Raw genomic sequence first — 16,777 nt, forward strand, 5'->3', positions numbered from 1 at the left:
ACAGATCGACCCACACTTGTTTACCTTCATTGTCTCCTGAGGATAATACAGGAAGATAAAAGGATAAATCTTCAGGGACAAAGAGAACAGAGGAGGGGTCAAAATGTATATTTTGACACAACTCTGGAAGATGGAATGAAGGGAAGAGTAGACGTTGGCTTAAGAGAACAGCAGAAGCTATACTCTAATGTAGAGGCCAGTACAGAAACAGCTCAATTACCCTAAAAACCCCCACAGCTGCCTGGGTCTTAGAGATGTCAGAGATCATCAGAGGGAGATGCTGGTGAGAGGCCCCCAGAAGTGAAGGAGAAGTAAGAGGCAGAGGGCTGAGGGAATGTGGGTATTAGGAGTCGTTAGATCCTCAGGTCCCCTGTCCCACTCCTTGCAGCCAGGTGATCACAACTCAAGCAGGTAAAACAGGAGAGAGGTTTATACATCTGGTAGAAAGAAAGGCAGGAGTAATGCACCTGCAAAAAAGGAAAGAATATGAGACTGCCTACTAAGCAGTAACTCCCCCAGACTCCTTTCTCTCAACTGCTTCCAGAATACTGGCAGCCCAGTGAATGTCCCCTCAGGCAAGAGATTGCAGATATTTCTTCTGAGAAACGAAAGAGCCCAAAAAGAAAAGACCTCTAGTTTTTGACATTTGAAAGATCTTCCTATGGAAAGACCAGCTTTTACCTGACCACTATACTTGCAAGCCCACAGGTGAGCAGGCACACTCCCTCCCACCCCTATACATAGAGTTTCTGGTGGGACTTTATGACTTCACTCTTAAGTACAAATACAGAGTCAAAGGTTTGCAGGCATTTGAGGAAAGCCTCCTGCATGATGGGACTAAAACAAATACATAGAATGAAAGGAAGCAGAGAGAAAGCAGGAAAGAGAGAGAGAGAGAAAAAAAACCCTTTAGTAACTATCCACAAAAGACAAGAAATTATTGCAGCCATGACATAATCACAGAATTCTGTTTCAAAAATAATATGAATAGCTGAGATAAAAACTTCAGTGAAAAGGAAAGTAAGGAACTATTCCTCCAACTAGGACAGATGAAGAGATGTCCAACGGGAAAGAAAAAATTCTAAGATTAATCCAGAGGATCCAATATCCAACTGAGAAGAGTTGTAAAAAGAAGAGTGGACAATAATCAAGGACTTACTATGTGTCTGGCACTGTTCTAAGGGTGCAGATATATATCCATGAGGAAATTACTATCATTATCTCCATCATTATTATATATAACATATGTTTTATTATTAGAGACAAGAAAACTGAAGAAGCACAGCAAGAATAAGTGATTGCCCACGGTCATGTAGTAGAGGCGTGATTTGAACTTAGACCGATCTTCGCTATTGAGTTTCCAGCACATAATGACGAAATTTCAGAATATTAGAGATAAATGGATTATTCTACAAGAATAATTCCAGAAAAAAAAGGTCCCAGGTCACAAAAAAGATAGAATCAGGGTGGCATTGGAATTCTCGACAGCAACACTGGATGCTAAACGATAAAAGAGCAAGTTTTATAAACTTAGGAATGGAAAATTCCAACTTAGAATTCTCATCTCCATTGGAACAGTAGAGGGATGTTTCGAGGGGAAAAAATGAAATTGATTTGGAAAATAAATTTGATAGTTATTTGACAGTTATGTTGTAGAAAAAACATCAGGATGGGTGCATAACAAAGTAAATAGATAAAAGATTTTATAAGAAAGAAAACAATCACAGTGCATCAGTTGGCACTGTTGACTGGTATTTGTACAGTCACCAACTACTTAATACTCCCAAACTGTGAAAGAGTTATGTTGGAAGAATGGCAGAAGGGGAAACTGGGTGGGGTGTGAAAGAGCTGAATCCTTATCTGAGGCAACAGGTAGTCAAAGCACACCTGAACTGATAAATCAAGAGATAGCAATATAAATTATTTAAAAATCAGAAGGTAAATGACAAAAGAAATAGCTGAAAGTGGAATGCGGTTGCCTCTAAAAATGAGATTAAGAAGATAGAGGAGAGGTGGGTACTGTATTATCTTAAAAGATTATACTAACTTTTAAAAGTATGTGTACTTATATTGTCTTTGATAAGTAAGCATAAAATTTTGAAATTCATTTGACTAGAGTGAAAACATAGAACAACCAAACCTTGCTTCCTAATGTAATTTTCAGGAAATACCTGATCCACAAAGATTAAAAGAGAAGTTGTATTAGCTCTGGCAACGTAGTATTAACATGAGGTAAAACGTGGTAAATTTTTCGTGCCCTCTCCTTCAGTCCCACAATTCATAAGTCTGGGCTAGATCCCTGTAGAACTTCCACAAATACTCTTTGGGAGCAGTGGTTATAAATTATACCTTTGCTAATTCGCGTCGCTTCCAAGCAGGAGAACCTGAGCTACAAAAAAAGTCAGTTTCATCCTGAATCGTTTCCGTAGCAACCATACTAAGCTGGAAGGATAAAGCACCTTTGTAGTCGCTGCTTCTATTGAATTACAATGTAAATGTTGATGTCCGCTTGGAAACGTCAAACGACAGCAGGTTTACGGAACGGATTCGGTGGCGGTTTGCAGCTCTGGAATCCCAGGCTGCAGAGTTGAAATGGTGCGCTTGGGCCATCTTACTGTCTCTTCAACTCGATCCCCTCATCCCACCAAAACCATGCCGCTGCCCGTCTGCCCAGCTCATGAAAGGCTGCTCACCTCTGTGAAAATCTGTAATCAGGTCTCTTTACACATCGGGGCACGAAAAGTGTTTGTTGTGGGTAAGAATGTTAAAAATGCAATTACGCAACAGCCCCGGCAATCGTTGTGTTCCTCCCCGCCCTCCCCTCCGGGCCCCCCAGAGCACAAAGTCAACTTCGGTCCCGTACTCTTCTGACACTGTCAAACAGTCCTCTCAATGTGGGCATTAAACGCCTTGTGGTTGTGCTGCGCATTTGATTCCGGTTGGCTTGGGACACCTGAGTTCTGCTCTCCACAGTCCTTCCGTTCGACCCACAATCCCTAGTGTTTGCAGGTGTTGCTTTTTTTCCTGGTTCCTTTTCTCCTGAAAGCCCCCCCTCCACTCCCCCGCCACTCCTCCGGGCGGCCAACGGGAAGAAGGAAAAAGTAGCACGAAGTCTCCGAAGCACTGACCCTCGGCTCCCACGGGCTGCCGCAGAGCTGCAAGCGTGCCGCTGCTCCACTCAGGTAAACTTCGGAGTGAGTTACCTGCACTTGGAGAAGGGCCTTACCTGAGCGCGCCTCTGCCAATGGCAGCTCACCTGAGGGAGCCCCGCAGCCAATCACCGCGGAGCTCGTCCCTCGGGTTGTACCCTTTAGTGAAAGAATTCAGCTCCTTGCGAGAAAGTTACCTGTGGCCGACCAAGTCCGCCACTTTCTGCTCTGTGGCTTCCCATTGCCACGATCCAGGAGGACTCCGCGCCGCCCGGCCGCCTCCGAACTCGGGCCCCATGTGAGGGGCCCCTCCTTATCCCACCTTTCCGGCTAGGTGAGGGCGCGAGCAGGCGAGCGAGCGAGAGTGGTGAGGGGGGACGGAAAAGCAGAATTACCTGTAGCTCTTGTTCTGCCATCTCGGGCGCTCTCACACACCTTCACCTGCACAGACTTGAAAGTCCAGTTTCACCAGAGGCTGAGGCTCCAGGAAAAGGGGAGCGAGTTCATTGGATCAAACATGTCACAAGAGTCGGACAAGTAAGTGGATCACACGCGCCGGCTGCTGCTACTACCACTTTGGGCTGATGGCAACTGGTTTGTTATGTTTTTTTTTTTTTTTAAGTTGCTATTGTTGGTATTTTTTTTCTTTCTTTTTGGTGTATCCAGACTCTTAACAGATTATGTTTCTACCCTGGTTAAGGGAGAAATCCTACAAGAATGTGAATGTTTAATACCCCCTCTGGGCCTTGATAGAACAAGTAGGCTTTCCTCTTTCCTTCCTCCCTTACGAAGGATCTCAGCTCCCGATTCCCAGGATGAATACTTGGATGTTGACAGAGGATTTGGTAGATGAGGGCGGGAGGCGTTAGTCCCCTCTTTAAGTTGCTCCCACCGTTTCAGGCTTCTAGGGCCATTTGAAAATTCAGCCGAGTTCCTTCGATTTGTCCAAGGGGCCTGCTGGAAAAGCGGGTCTTGGCCGCTTTTGTGTGCGCGCAACAAAGAGCCTTTATATGAAGCAGAAACGGCCATCTTCCCGCACTTGGGCAGGAGAGTGTGCGTGTGCGCGCCCCCGACGGGAGGCGAGGCGCGGGGGCGCCCGGGTCTCTGGGGGCGTCCAGCGCCGCTCCGTCCCCATCCCCCCGTCCGCCCCGCATTGTTCGGCCACCTTAGGCAGGTGCGCGAGGACAGGGCCCTTGCGAAACGAGGGGAACTGATTTCAGGCACTGAGTTTGCCCCTTGCTAGGGCGCAAAGGGGCGCCTGCAACTTTTCGGTTCGCCCACGTCCGGAGTGTTTCTGCGCGTTCCTGCGAGCCCGCGGCCCGGCCGGCCCAGGCGCTCCCCGCTGGAGGCGGCCACTTCGGGCGTGGCGAGCGGGCCTTCTCCGGGAACTCTCGGACGGAAAGGCCGGGGCCGCGGGCCGCCTTCCCGCTCCCCGAAGGGCGAGCCGGGAAGCGCGTCCTTCCCATCCGGGACTGGAAGGCAGACCCGCCGGCGACCAGTGACCTGCGCGGCCCGAGCTGCGGGGCGCCGGGCCCGCGTCCAGGTCCAGTCGCGTCCCGGCGGCCTCCCAGCAGGCCTGGCCCGCGGCTTCGGGACGGCTTTGTGCTGGCAGGGGGAGGAGGGGCCGAGGGCGGGAGCGGGAGGGAGTCGGAGGTGGGTCCCGCGGCCTTTCTCGGGATTCGATGTCGACACTCCCTTCCCCCTCTTCTCAGGCGCGGCCGGGGCTGAGAACTGGCTGCGTCCTAGTCGAAGCGCGTAGTGGCCACCCGTTTGCTTTCTTCGGTAATTTTACCCTGGTGGTGTGGCTACCCCAAGGAAACCTCCCCGAAGGTGTCTCCGACAGGGCAAGGGCCGGGCGCTTCTCCTCGGAGAAGGGCTCCCGGCCCATTCTCAAATTGAGGGACCCTAAGGGGGGCGGCGGGCTGTGCCTGGGGTAGATGGGGGTGAGGAACCGGCCTCCTAGTAAAGCCGCTGGCAGGGTAGGCATATCTAACAGTGCGTGTTGCCATACTTGAAAAACAAAAATCTTCCCGATGTTAGTACCACTACCCACCAGCGAAAAGCTAACTGCGTTCTACGCACCGGAGGGGAAGAACCGGTGGTTGTTAGGGAAACGCTGGGAGCTGGTAGGAGAACGGCGGGGTAGGACAGTGTGAGTGCATATCCACCCTCACGCTCGCTCACGTTCTCGCTGCAGCTTTTGAGAAATAACCACTCGATTTTGAAAACTTAAGTTAGGCGAAAGCCGAGATGACAGGGTTTTTGTTTGTTTGCTTGTTTTGATCTTGGTATCAAAAATGGTTGCAACTCTAGTGACTTTTGGACGAGATTATAATTCTTTAATTAAACCATACAATTAACATTTGGTTATACTGCTTTAGTTTTGTGATACAACATGACTCGAATTCAGGATGAAAACGGACGGGTTTTTATTTTAACCGGTGATACTTAGCACCAAGAAGGACAATTAATTTAGTATTGAAAGTAGGTTCTGAACACTAGCAATCTGGTTTCAGTACGATGCTTTTATGGGTAATAACTATTTGGGATTGCATATATTACATTTAATGAAAGTAGCTTTTATGGTTTCCAAGACTTAATTTCGTACCCTGGGAAAAGCAATACTGACAATATGCTTCAAAGAGGAACACCTTTGTACCCCCACATGCCTCTCTCTGTGCTTGGACTATTATGAAATGCTGGAAATTAATAAATTTGAGTTTCGCATCATTTTTGCAATTTCTAGCTTAGTTTTCTTAATATTATAAAAGAGGAGTTGCAGGGATAGGTCCAGGTTTTCTGTACCTGAAACTTATGCAGTTGTGTACGTTAAGCGGGGTGGGAGTCCCGCCAGTGCAGGTCCTGAAGCTGGAGCTTGGTGGGCGTCATGGTAAATCCACTTAGGAGGCCTGTCTGTATTTTCTGGAAGTAACCTAAAAGAATACACACAGGATATTTTCCTGTAAACCTATCAAAATGTAGGTAATCGTTTGACTAGTGTACGAAGATAAGCCCAGTTAGCAAGTCTAGACTGAACTAGTAGCATCATCTTTTTTTATGGTCATGGACTTTTCAGGTTGTGGACTTTCCAGATTGAAATGTCCTGCTTTTTATTATGTTCTGCAGTGTTGGTGCTATTGCTAATTAATTTTTATGACAGTTTGTGAATATTTTAAAATTCCCTATTCCCACTTTTTAAAATTTTATGAAGATTTATGATCTTCCTCAACAAGCATGTGATTTCTACCAAGGCAATGATAGATTTAGAAACTTTGATTTTACTGCCATATATAATATATATTTAGAGAGTATATATGTAGTTTTATTTGATACCCAAAGGTATTTCTCATTACATGAATGTGTTTTCTGATTACCTACTATTTGCAACAATTTAGATAGGCATTATAGGAGAATAAAAAGATGTGTAAGATGGGTCATGTCCTCAAAGGCTCACACTAGTGGAAAGTAAGACATGAACAGACAATTTTAAAAATGCGAAAAATTTTCAATTACAGTTGACATACAATATGTTAATTTCAAGTTGTACAACATAGTGATCAGAAATTTATACAACTTATGAAGTGATTACCCCGTAAGTCTAGTACCTCTTTGATACTATACATAGTTACTATATTGACTATGTTCCGTATTCTCTACTTTACCTTCCTGTGACTGTTTTTGTAACTGGCAATTTAAACTTATTAATCTCTTACCCTTTTCCTTAATCCTCCCAACCCCCCTTCTATCTTGCAACCATCAGTTTGTTCTTTGAATCTATGACTTTGTTTCTTGTTTATTTATTGTGTTTTTTAGATTTCACATATAAGGGAAATTGTGATATTTTTCTTTCTCTGTCTTACTTATTTCACTTAACGTAATACCTCCTAGGTCTGTTCATGTTTGTTGCAAATGACATGATTTCATTTTTATAACTGAGTAATATTCCATTGTATATATGTACCACTTCTTCTTTATTTATATATTGATGGACACTTAGGTTGCATCCATGTTTTGACCATTGTAAACAGTACTGCAGTGAACATACAGGTGAATATGTCTTTTGGAATTAGTGTTTTGGATTTCTTTGGAAATGCCCAGAAGTAGGATTGCTGGGTCGTATGGTAGTTCTGTTTTTGATTTTTTGAGGAGCCTTCATACTGTTTTCCATAGTGGCACCAATTTACAACCCCACCAATAGTTCCCTTTTCTCCATATCCTCTCCAACGCTTGTTTGTTGATTTATTGATGATTCGTGTGAGGTGATATTTCATCATGGTTTTAATTTGCATTTCCCCAATAATTAGTGATGTTGAGTTGAACACATACAATTTTAATTAAGGAGATACTTGGCAAGTTACAAAGAAAATATAATAATGTATTTATCAGGTCATGGTATATTGATCCCCTGTCTCCCTACCTACCCTGCTTTTGTCTAGGACAATTACTTTTAGTCATTCTGTGTGCTTTGTCTTGAGTCTGCCATTATTTTAGAAAGGAAATAGAAAATGCCTCCAAATTATAGGTATCTCATATGGATAACCTTTTAAATAATGAGATGAAATATTTTAATTAAACTTTACTCTTTGGTTTTATAAATGCATATGTTTGCTTCCATTTAGATATATAAAATATCTTTTAAGATCACAAATATTAAGAATTAATCATATTCTTTTCAAGCCACTAAAAATAACCACTTATTTAGTTAACACATATATTGAATAGCACTATATACCCAGCATTAATCCTGGCATTAAGATTCACTAGCCAAAAGAACAAAGTCCGTGCCCTTGTGCTGCTTGTGTTTTAGTTGGGGAAAACAAACAGTAGGTCAATCAAGAAGTAAATTTATAATAAATTAGATACTAATAAGTGCTATGAAGGAAAGCAAAAACAGTTTAAAGGGAATGCAAATAATGAGGACCCATTTTATATAAGGTGGTCAGTGATGCCCTCTCTGATGAAATGACCTTTGAGTAGAGACCTGAAGGAAGTGAGGAATCAAGCACTGAAGATATATGGGATAAGATGCTTTTTAGGCAGAGCAAGAGCAAAGGCCTTGAGCTGGGAGAGTGCTTAGCATGTTCTAGGATCAGAAAGGACTCCACTGTGAGTGAAGCAGGAAGGTAGATAATGATCCTATTAAGTAAACTAATGTAATCAATTCTCTACTTACTAGTATACTCAGACAAAATTATATTTATAAATGGTCCTGGCAGTCAAATGGTGATTAAAGAATCAGTTAATAGCAATAGTCTTGTCTTTCCCCTGAGTATTGAGTATTGACAGTTGAATGGGTAGTCTTGTGTTCTCTTTCCTACAATGGGTTAAATCCTGCCTGCTCCTTAATTTAGAGGTGAATAAATGCACACATTCTAGAAGACCCCTGGGAATCAGAATGGAGGAAGAAAAGCCAAGTCAGATAGTGTTTGCTCTGACACTCCTGCCTCCCTAAAACTCCTAAATAGTCCCATTCTTCAGGGACTATTTCACTCCTTTTGACATCAGCCTCCTGCAAAATAAGGCTTGCATTTCCTGCCCTCCTCTTGTCCTCATTCGAATTCTGCAAACTTGTATCCATCAGAAAACGCGAGCTTGTCCACTGTGTTTAGAAGAGGACATTGCAAGCAGTGCTCTTGGGTTAGTTTCATCTCTTTAGTGGAGTACTCTAATATACAGGCATATTAACTGTCTGAAAATAAGGAAGTACTAGATGACAACATGACAATCTGGATTTTTTAAAAAGTTGAAGATAATTATATACATGTTTAATAATAGAAATCACCATAAGAATTCTTTAAACTACTACTTCCCAAACGCATAAGATTACAAAAATAGCACCCAAAGTACATGGGAAAACTGCAGATCCCTGGACGCCACGCCTGAACCATGGAATCGGGATTCTCCATCACCGAGGCGCTAGGGCATCTGCATTTAAACAGTGTCCTGGTAGCTTTCACGATTGGGTTAGTTAGGGAAATAATGGATTAAGTGAGTATTTAACATTATGGAATAAGTTCAATTTATATGCAGCTTTTCAGGTATTGTATCAGTGTGTAAGTGAAGTGAAACCTGCGGCTCTATTCTGAGCAGCTTCTGATGTAATTTTAACTTGGGTTTAAGAATTCTTAGGCCTTCTCTCAAAGTTATTTGCTTTCATTGTTTGAAAGAGAGGGAGTCGGAGGTGCTGAACTGCCCTTTCTGGAAGAATGGGTCATTTTGACAGGCCATATATTTCCAGAGCTGCCAAAGACTTGATGTGGAGTGATGTCATCCATGTGGGCCTCTGCCAGGCATGTAGCTAAGGGTCAAATTCAAATTTTAGGCTGGATCCCATTCACTAGGGAGCTTGGTTGGAGTTAGAAGTTCAACTTGCATTTTCACATTAAAACCAGAAGTTAGTGTTCATTTTTCTGGGGACAGTCTTTACTGAAGTTAGATTCTACTTTGTAGTACAAAGTCAAATATTGACTTCTGATCTGATGTTTGGTCCTTGGTGAAATGATTTAATGAAATGAGGGTTACCGTTTCATTTCTAGGGCTAATGGTAGCTTTAAGTATTTCCCTGATAAAATGGCACTAGACCTTCTGTTGGCCTGTAATTACGTCTTCTTTTAAACTAACTTCAGATATCAGGCCACCCAAGTGGGCCTTGTGCCAGGGGGATTAAAAGTAAGTGCTGGAGCAGCGGATGAAGAGCTATATCTAGCAATTTCTACTAGGTTCTGCAGAATCAAAAGGAGAATTTAGACAAGCAGTCAGGTAGATCAAACATACATAGAAACATTCAAACAACAGCCATACCCATTAACTCTAAGGAGTATTTGAAATCTATAGACAATTTGAACAAAATTACTATTTTGATGTTAGGTTTTTAAATCTACTTTTTAAAAAGTCTTAGACAACTCAAGAAAATGCTTCAGTTCCTCTTTCTGACTTTCATGTAACTAGACATACATTTCTGGTTAAAAAATGAACCATTTGGTTAAATAGTATTTTCAGTCTCACTTCCCTAGTCTGAACCAGCATTTTTCCCTCCCTCTCTTCCTTCCTTTATTGGTCTGTCTCCTGATGCCACTTTCCTGATTCCAACCCCCCCCCCCACCTCCGCCTCTTATATTTGTTGAAACTGACACATCCACAGCTTCTCTGCAGAGATGTAAATGTGAATCCGATTTTAGGTGTTAGTGAACTCTGCATTTGGCCAGTTCTCTTGGCATTTACAGCATCAGCAACTCACCCCTATTACCTGAGCCAAGAGTGAAGACGATGGCGGCAGATGTGTCTCCCTATCTAAGTCAAGTCAACTAAGTTTAACCTTGGGAAAATGTTTAAGTTCCTTTTGGTATAAGGAAAGCTTTATCCTAAATTAACTGCAGTCCTCACTCATGATTCCTGGCATTCATGCTGGGGCGTGGACACTATGTTCCTTTTTTTTTTTGCCTACAGTAGCCAGTCTTCCTAGGTGGTCTCCCATCCAAGTACTAACCAAGCACAACCCTGCTTAGCTTCTGAGATCAGGCGGGATCAGGCATGTTCAGGGTGGCATGGCCGTAGACACTATCTTCCTTTTCAAAATGTATTCAAAGATTCCTGTTCAATTATTAAAAACTAGGTCTAAGCTGAAATAGAGTAGTGATTGGTTTGGCAGACTTGCTCAGGAAAAATTCCTTAGCAAGCAGCAACAGGCTGAATAGGAATTTTTGCTTCTAGCCCCGGAGGGCTAGTGGGTTGCTTAGTAACAACAGTGTGTACCTGGGGAATCCCTCAGGCAGCTGTACAGGTCTTTAGATTTAGGCTCCGCCAAATTCAGATTCACCCTACCCTCCACCTGCCCTGCTTATTTCCATCCTTTAGAGATGTCCCGGCTTCTTGGTTCAGAGAGATCAATAGATTGATCTGTCTATCCATCCAACACATCCATTACTAGGAATTACATTTTATGCTGTAAATCTTTTAATTGTAAATGGTAAAAAGGACTGAACTATAATGAGTTAAATAGGACAGAAGCAAAGGATATCTCTTTGGGGATTTACCTCCACCCTCTCCCTCCATTTTTACTGATAAGAGATTAAGAAGTGTTTTAGTTTGATGTGTTTCAGTGACTAGTAGGAATAAAGTAATATTATTTCTAAAAACAGCACATTTTGATTTGCCATATACAATACCAACCAAGTATACACTTTCAGAATTCTATGGAAATTACTAGAAAAGCTGGTACATTTCAGGGGATTTTAGTGTATGTACGTTGGGGATATAGAGATGGTGAATATACATGGGCCTGCAGTGGAAACAATCACTGCCTGTGGAGGCTGAAGAGTTATTTTACTTTGTAATGAACATGGCAATGAACTTGGTGGGGAGCACTTATGAAGTGATTCGACTTCACTTTCACTTCTAAGGAAATGCGTCCTTTACTAGTGTGAATGCAGACACCCTCCAGAGCAGAAAAGGAAAGCAAGATTCTCTTGTTTCTTTTTATTTTGGCACCTGCCTTTCATCAGAAGGCCAATTGCAAGTACAACTAACCCCCCAGAGCCAGAGTCTCTTGTTTCTTAAGACCCTTGAATTTAGACTGGAGTTTTAGGAAGGGGGTTGGCGGTAGGTCGAAGTGTTCAGGGAGGGATGGAGACAGGGAAGGAAGAGAAGGAGCAGGAAGAAACTGGTTTAGCCAATGTCGATTTGCCAGAATTTTCTCAGTAGAGTCACGGAGCTGGGATCTAAGGTGTGGTGACATGTGGCGATTTTTCTCCTGGGGAATTGATGTTCCTTAGATCTAGGACACAAGCCTTAGAGATCATGTAGGGCATGTGAGTAACCAAGCATAAGATTTGGAGCTAAAAGTTTGGTTTGAGGAGAAAAGTGCCATCCGATCTTATTTCTGTGATGCATTTGGGGTTGTAAGAATGGGTTGAAAATCTGAAGTTTTGATTAATTTGAAAAAAAATGTGCTCCTTTTTATTTTTTATGGGGGGAATGAAAACATTACCTTCTTAACATATGAGCACGAGCATATGAAATGCCTGTTTAAAGATTCCCATCGTTTTACTGTGTGTTAGAACGAACTTTCTTTCCTTCCCACACTCACCCCAAATCATTGCTTTTAGTTCTCAGTTCACTGAGTCTCATAAAATAACTGCTTTCTGTACTTCTTGGATCTAACTTTTCAAAGAAGCAAGGAACAAAGGTAGCTTTTGCTTCTTTCCTGTATTGCCAATAAAATAATTAACATAAGATCATAGGATTCTTTCATTATTTTTCATCTGTAAAATGAAAAGCCGAACTAAATGATCTCTGAGGAGAATCACATGCTCCAGCATGCTGTAGGTCTCGGGTTCTCCCTCCAAAGAGGTCCGGGGACGGGCGCGGCCCACAGAGAGTGATGGATGTTACATAGGAGAGAACCGGGCTCAATGGGACCCGCTTCCGCTCCCATGTCCCCCCCCCACCCCTTTGCCAAAATAAAAGGTGGTCTAAGATGACAAAGAAACAGATGACAGCAAGTGGGAAGATTTCAGAGTGCCACATGGAGTTCAGAATGGCAGCTAGGAGGTAAAATCAGGGGTTTACCTAGAGGACCCCCTTACAGCCTCACTGGGCTAGTAGATAAAGGGTACAAGAAAATCAGATAAAAAAGCCTGGCAGGTACTCCGAGAACTCTCTTTCCAGAGAGAGCCCAGGAAGCGGTCTACTCTGGGCAGGCTCGTGGAGTGAGTGAGGCAATATCAGAATGGATGGGACATTGAATGAAATTTAGTTCGCCGAAAACCTTAGGCAAATGAGACAACTTCTGCTTCTCCCCCCCCCCCCTCCATCTCCCCACCTCTCTTTCCCCTCTTCTTCCTTCTTCCTTTTTCTTTTCCCTCTTCTCCTCCTCTTAGTAAAGCAATACCATCAGTTTGTCTGAGCCAGGAGTTTAGTAAGTGTTCAGAAAAGGTATTAAATAATATAAGGATAAGAGTATCATCTGCAGTTTCTTGTTAATTATGAATTAATATATTATTTCAATATCAGAGCACACAATGACTATTCATTTAGGTCAACAATAAAATCTCTTTCTCAGGTCTCCTAGTGTGTTAAAGGATTTAAAAGTCCGAAGTCAATTTTCTCTGCCAGTCAGTACTAGTAACCAGGACAAAACAGATTGTAGCCCCTGGGAGGTTCTCAAGTTGGAGGACTTTTGATGGGTTACAAGCCCCCCTAAGTACATTTATGCTGCTTCTGCAGATCATGATTTTTACTTTGGAGTCTTGGTGTCTACTTTGAAATATCTATGTCTTACATATTTTTGAAACCTTTAAAAAGGACAAATGCCTCCACAGAAATACGGTTAAAGACCAGAAGTAGACAATTCACAAAAGCTATCAGTGGTTAATAAACATAGAAAATAATATTTAGCTTTATTTATAATCCAAGAAGTCCAGATTATAGAACAGGGAAGTTCCAAGTTTCTCTGTCACGTTGGCCAAGATTAACAACTGGATTTGGAGAAAATACTTTTCTAGGAGGATTATAAATTATTATGAACTTTCTGGAAAGCAATTTGGCAATACTGGTTGAAATGCGTCCACCTGTTGACACCTGAATTCCAGTTTCGGGAATTTATCTTAAGGAAATAATCAAGGATATTAATTATAGCATGATTTTTGAAAGTGAAAAATCAGAAAAACAAGTGCCCAGATACACAGAATTGGTTTAGCAAGATAATGGAATACTATGCAAGTATTACAAATCGTATTATGGAAAAACATTTACCGACAGGAGAAAACGTTCATGATATATTGTATTAGGATGTTTATGTAGGCATACAAAATAAAGAATGAAAATAAAACCACAATAGGTTAAAAGTAGTTTGCTCTCTGTGTCGAGAAATTATAGGTGCTATAGAACTAAAATTATAGGTGCTCTGTATTTTTCTAGTTTGCTGAAATGAAGTTATAATGCTTTTGTAATTAAGGAGAAAAACTTTAAGGTTATTTTTTGAAGTCGTCATTCTGCCCTGGAGACATTTAGAAATAACACACACATACCCTAAATAAAATGGAAAATCTGCCTGCTCACTTGCTCTGGGCGGAATTTACCTAATGCCCGCAGAGGCCCCTGCCTCCCTCCTGTGATCCAGGCGCCACCCTGCGCCTCACGGGTGCTGGGCCACGTGTGCCTTCTGCACTATGCTTCATTCACCTGCAGATTGGTTGGGTTTGCGTCTCAACAATCCTGTCTTTTTGGATGTGCCCAATTATCCAATCCGACTATTTTTCAAAACAGTAGGAAATAGGTATAGGAATTTCCAACCTTTGTATAACTTGAAGCTGAGGAATGACTGAGAAAGTGAACTGTTTCTTTTACTCAAAAGGCTGCACGTACTTGTGTAGTTTTCCTTGAAGAAAATTCTCTGTAGGTGAGGCTGCCTTCCATACTGTCTCAGACACTATCTGGATGTTTCTGCGGGAGGCTATGTGGCAGGTCCAGTTGCGTTTAATCTTTTGGAGGAATAGGGAGAGCCTGGAATATGACTTCTGTAAACACAAAAAGTAGTTGTAGGCAAAGTTGAGTTTTAATATTTTTTTAACAACAATTTATTTATTTTTTTATAACGTAGGCTAGCTTTTTCCCGGAGGTCCCAGCATGTGACTCATCTACCTGCTTCTACAAGCTGGTACACAGATCGTGCCAGACTAGAGCTGGAGTCTGTTAAGCTGCATGAGATTGCATCACTGGATTTCCTGCAGGCAATCTTTAATGGAGGCTTTGTCGCAAATGTGAAATTATTTACTTATCAACATATCCAAGGAGCATCCATAGCAGGGAACAAAAAGTACACAATGTGGATTTGAGGGAGAAAATGGCCTCACAAGATCACTGAAGTTGCCAAAATAATGTCAGGAAAAAAAGGGGCAGGGGAGGGTAAAAAAAAAGTGGTTATGAACTTTGTAAACTTGAACAAAACCAAAGCAGTGTTTGGCTGTGGGAATCAACAAGAACTCCTGTTTCTGAAACAGGAACTCATAGGTATACTTTTTGGTTGTGGATTCCAAAGTGAAATTTTCGATTGCCTCCTTCCCTCCCACACCTACTTGGCTCCTCCTCCTCTATATTTTTCTTCTCATTGTGCGAGAATTCACCAGATCTCAATACTGTATCTTCCATTTTCAAAAATCAACACATTTTTTTGGATGCTCAGAGTCTAAATAAAGGCATACTAGAGTCTAAATAAAGGCTTGTGGGAAGGAGATGAGCAAATGGTTATGGTTTGTCTTTTTATCCTGTATGTATCTTCAATTTAGTAAACAGCTCAAAAGTTGCGGTTTGTGTTCTATTTAGCCACACAAAACCACAAATTTGCATTTTGAATTTACCCTCAAATATTGGGGCACAATTCATTGATCTTCAATAGTATCCTGAAATTGAAATGAACTGGGGTAGCAGTTACTCATTTAAAAGACCCACTTACTTTTCTTGTCTTCCTGATTCTTCCTAAACAATAAAATAACCTATGTCGTCAATACCCTGGGAACCATTTAATTACAAGTTGCAAGTTTTTTGCCAGCTAAACTGAACTAAACTGAATATGTTATTCAGAGGTTTCAGGACTAACTAGATTTTGTTGTACCAAATATTCTTGGAATATTGAAGACATTGAAAATGTTTTTTACGATTCTGAGATTTTTGTCGTACTGAATATTTGATGGATTATTTTACAAATTGCTGTTTCGAAGCATTTCTGAATCCTCGCGGCTTTCAATGTTATGGTGCAGGCTGACTTTTTTGGACTATTTTGTCATATAGTTTTACATCTGCATGCGTTTCCATTTTTAAGCACCATTTTTGGGGAAGCTTTTTTTCTGATTATGAAGATAATGTATGCTCATGAGGAAAAAATGGAAACTAGATAAAAGTATGTAGAAAAATCTCCCATAATTCCAGGACTCTTAATATTTATATATTTTCTTACAGTTTCTAATGTGTGAATGCATGTGAATGTTTTTATAAAGAGTATGCAAATTGTGATTCCCCCACTTTTACAGCATTCATGCTATTCTGCATTTTCCACTTAAGTTGATGTTATTAGCATTTTACTAGTCTCTTAAATATTCTGTACAGGACTTAATAGTGAAATCCTCTGTTTTTTGTATGTAAGTTATTTTGCTTTTTCTTTATTATAATCATGCTTACACGTTAATCTTTGTATCTCTGGTTATTACTTTAGAATAGGTTTTTGGAAGGACAAGAATAAAAGACATAAATATCTTTAGGTTTTTGAGTCACAATTGGAAAATAACTTCTAAAAAGATTGTAAAAAATTTATGTTTTCTCCCAACAGTGTTTGAGTGCCTTTGTCACATCATATCATCAATAAATGAGAGTTAAGTTTTTGTCAATTTGAAAGGCAAAAAAAGTGTATTTTTATTTTATTTTGCAATTTGATAATGAGGTTAAAACATTTTCTCGGGTGTGTATTGGTCATTTGTATTTCTTTTTTATTGAAGATCTTGCTCTTGCCGTGGCTGCTGCATACAGCTGTGCCATTGTGTCTGGACGAAGGGACTTAGGGCCTGAGATTCGGCTATGCTTCTCTCTGGCCTCTCCCCAGGGAAAAGGGCATCTTCCAGCATCTGTACAAATGTACG

General features: G+C 41.5%; 1 protein-coding gene, 1 long non-coding RNA gene and 1 pseudogene across 6 annotated transcripts in view; 1 reads left to right on the forward strand and 2 right to left on the reverse strand.

The window, feature by feature from the left end:
* Positions 1-2,421: 2,421 nt before the first annotated feature.
* LOC118611997 lies at positions 2,422-3,634 on the reverse strand. The gene is made up of 3 exons (XR_004954625.1): positions 3,545-3,634; positions 3,227-3,330; positions 2,422-2,442 (listed from the first exon to the last, which is right to left on the reverse strand). It is a non-coding gene; the product is annotated as an uncharacterized LOC118611997 (long non-coding RNA).
* Positions 3,006-16,777, forward strand: part of GRHL2 (grainyhead like transcription factor 2) — a 157,482-nt gene continuing 143,710 nt past the window's right edge. For 2 of the 5 annotated variants that reach the window (XR_001597228.2, XM_016147537.2), the window contains exon 1: positions 3,306-3,686. Coding sequence is in view for 2 of the 5 variants with exons in the window: in XM_016147537.2 (XP_016003023.1) it covers positions 3,667-3,686 (20 nt within the window). In the remaining 3 variants the exon portion in view is untranslated. Of the gene's footprint in view, positions 3,183-3,303; positions 3,744-16,777 lie in introns of those variants that run through there. The other 3 variants (XM_016147540.2, XM_016147539.2, XM_016147538.2) reach the window with 3 other exon arrangements.
* Positions 10,587-10,705, reverse strand: LOC118612130 (annotated as a pseudogene).

The sequence above is a fragment of the Rousettus aegyptiacus genome, unplaced genomic scaffold (assembly GCF_014176215.1).
Source record: "Rousettus aegyptiacus isolate mRouAeg1 unplaced genomic scaffold, mRouAeg1.p scaffold_m13_p_15, whole genome shotgun sequence".
In the NCBI taxonomy this organism is placed as follows: domain Eukaryota; kingdom Metazoa; phylum Chordata; class Mammalia; order Chiroptera; family Pteropodidae; genus Rousettus; species Rousettus aegyptiacus.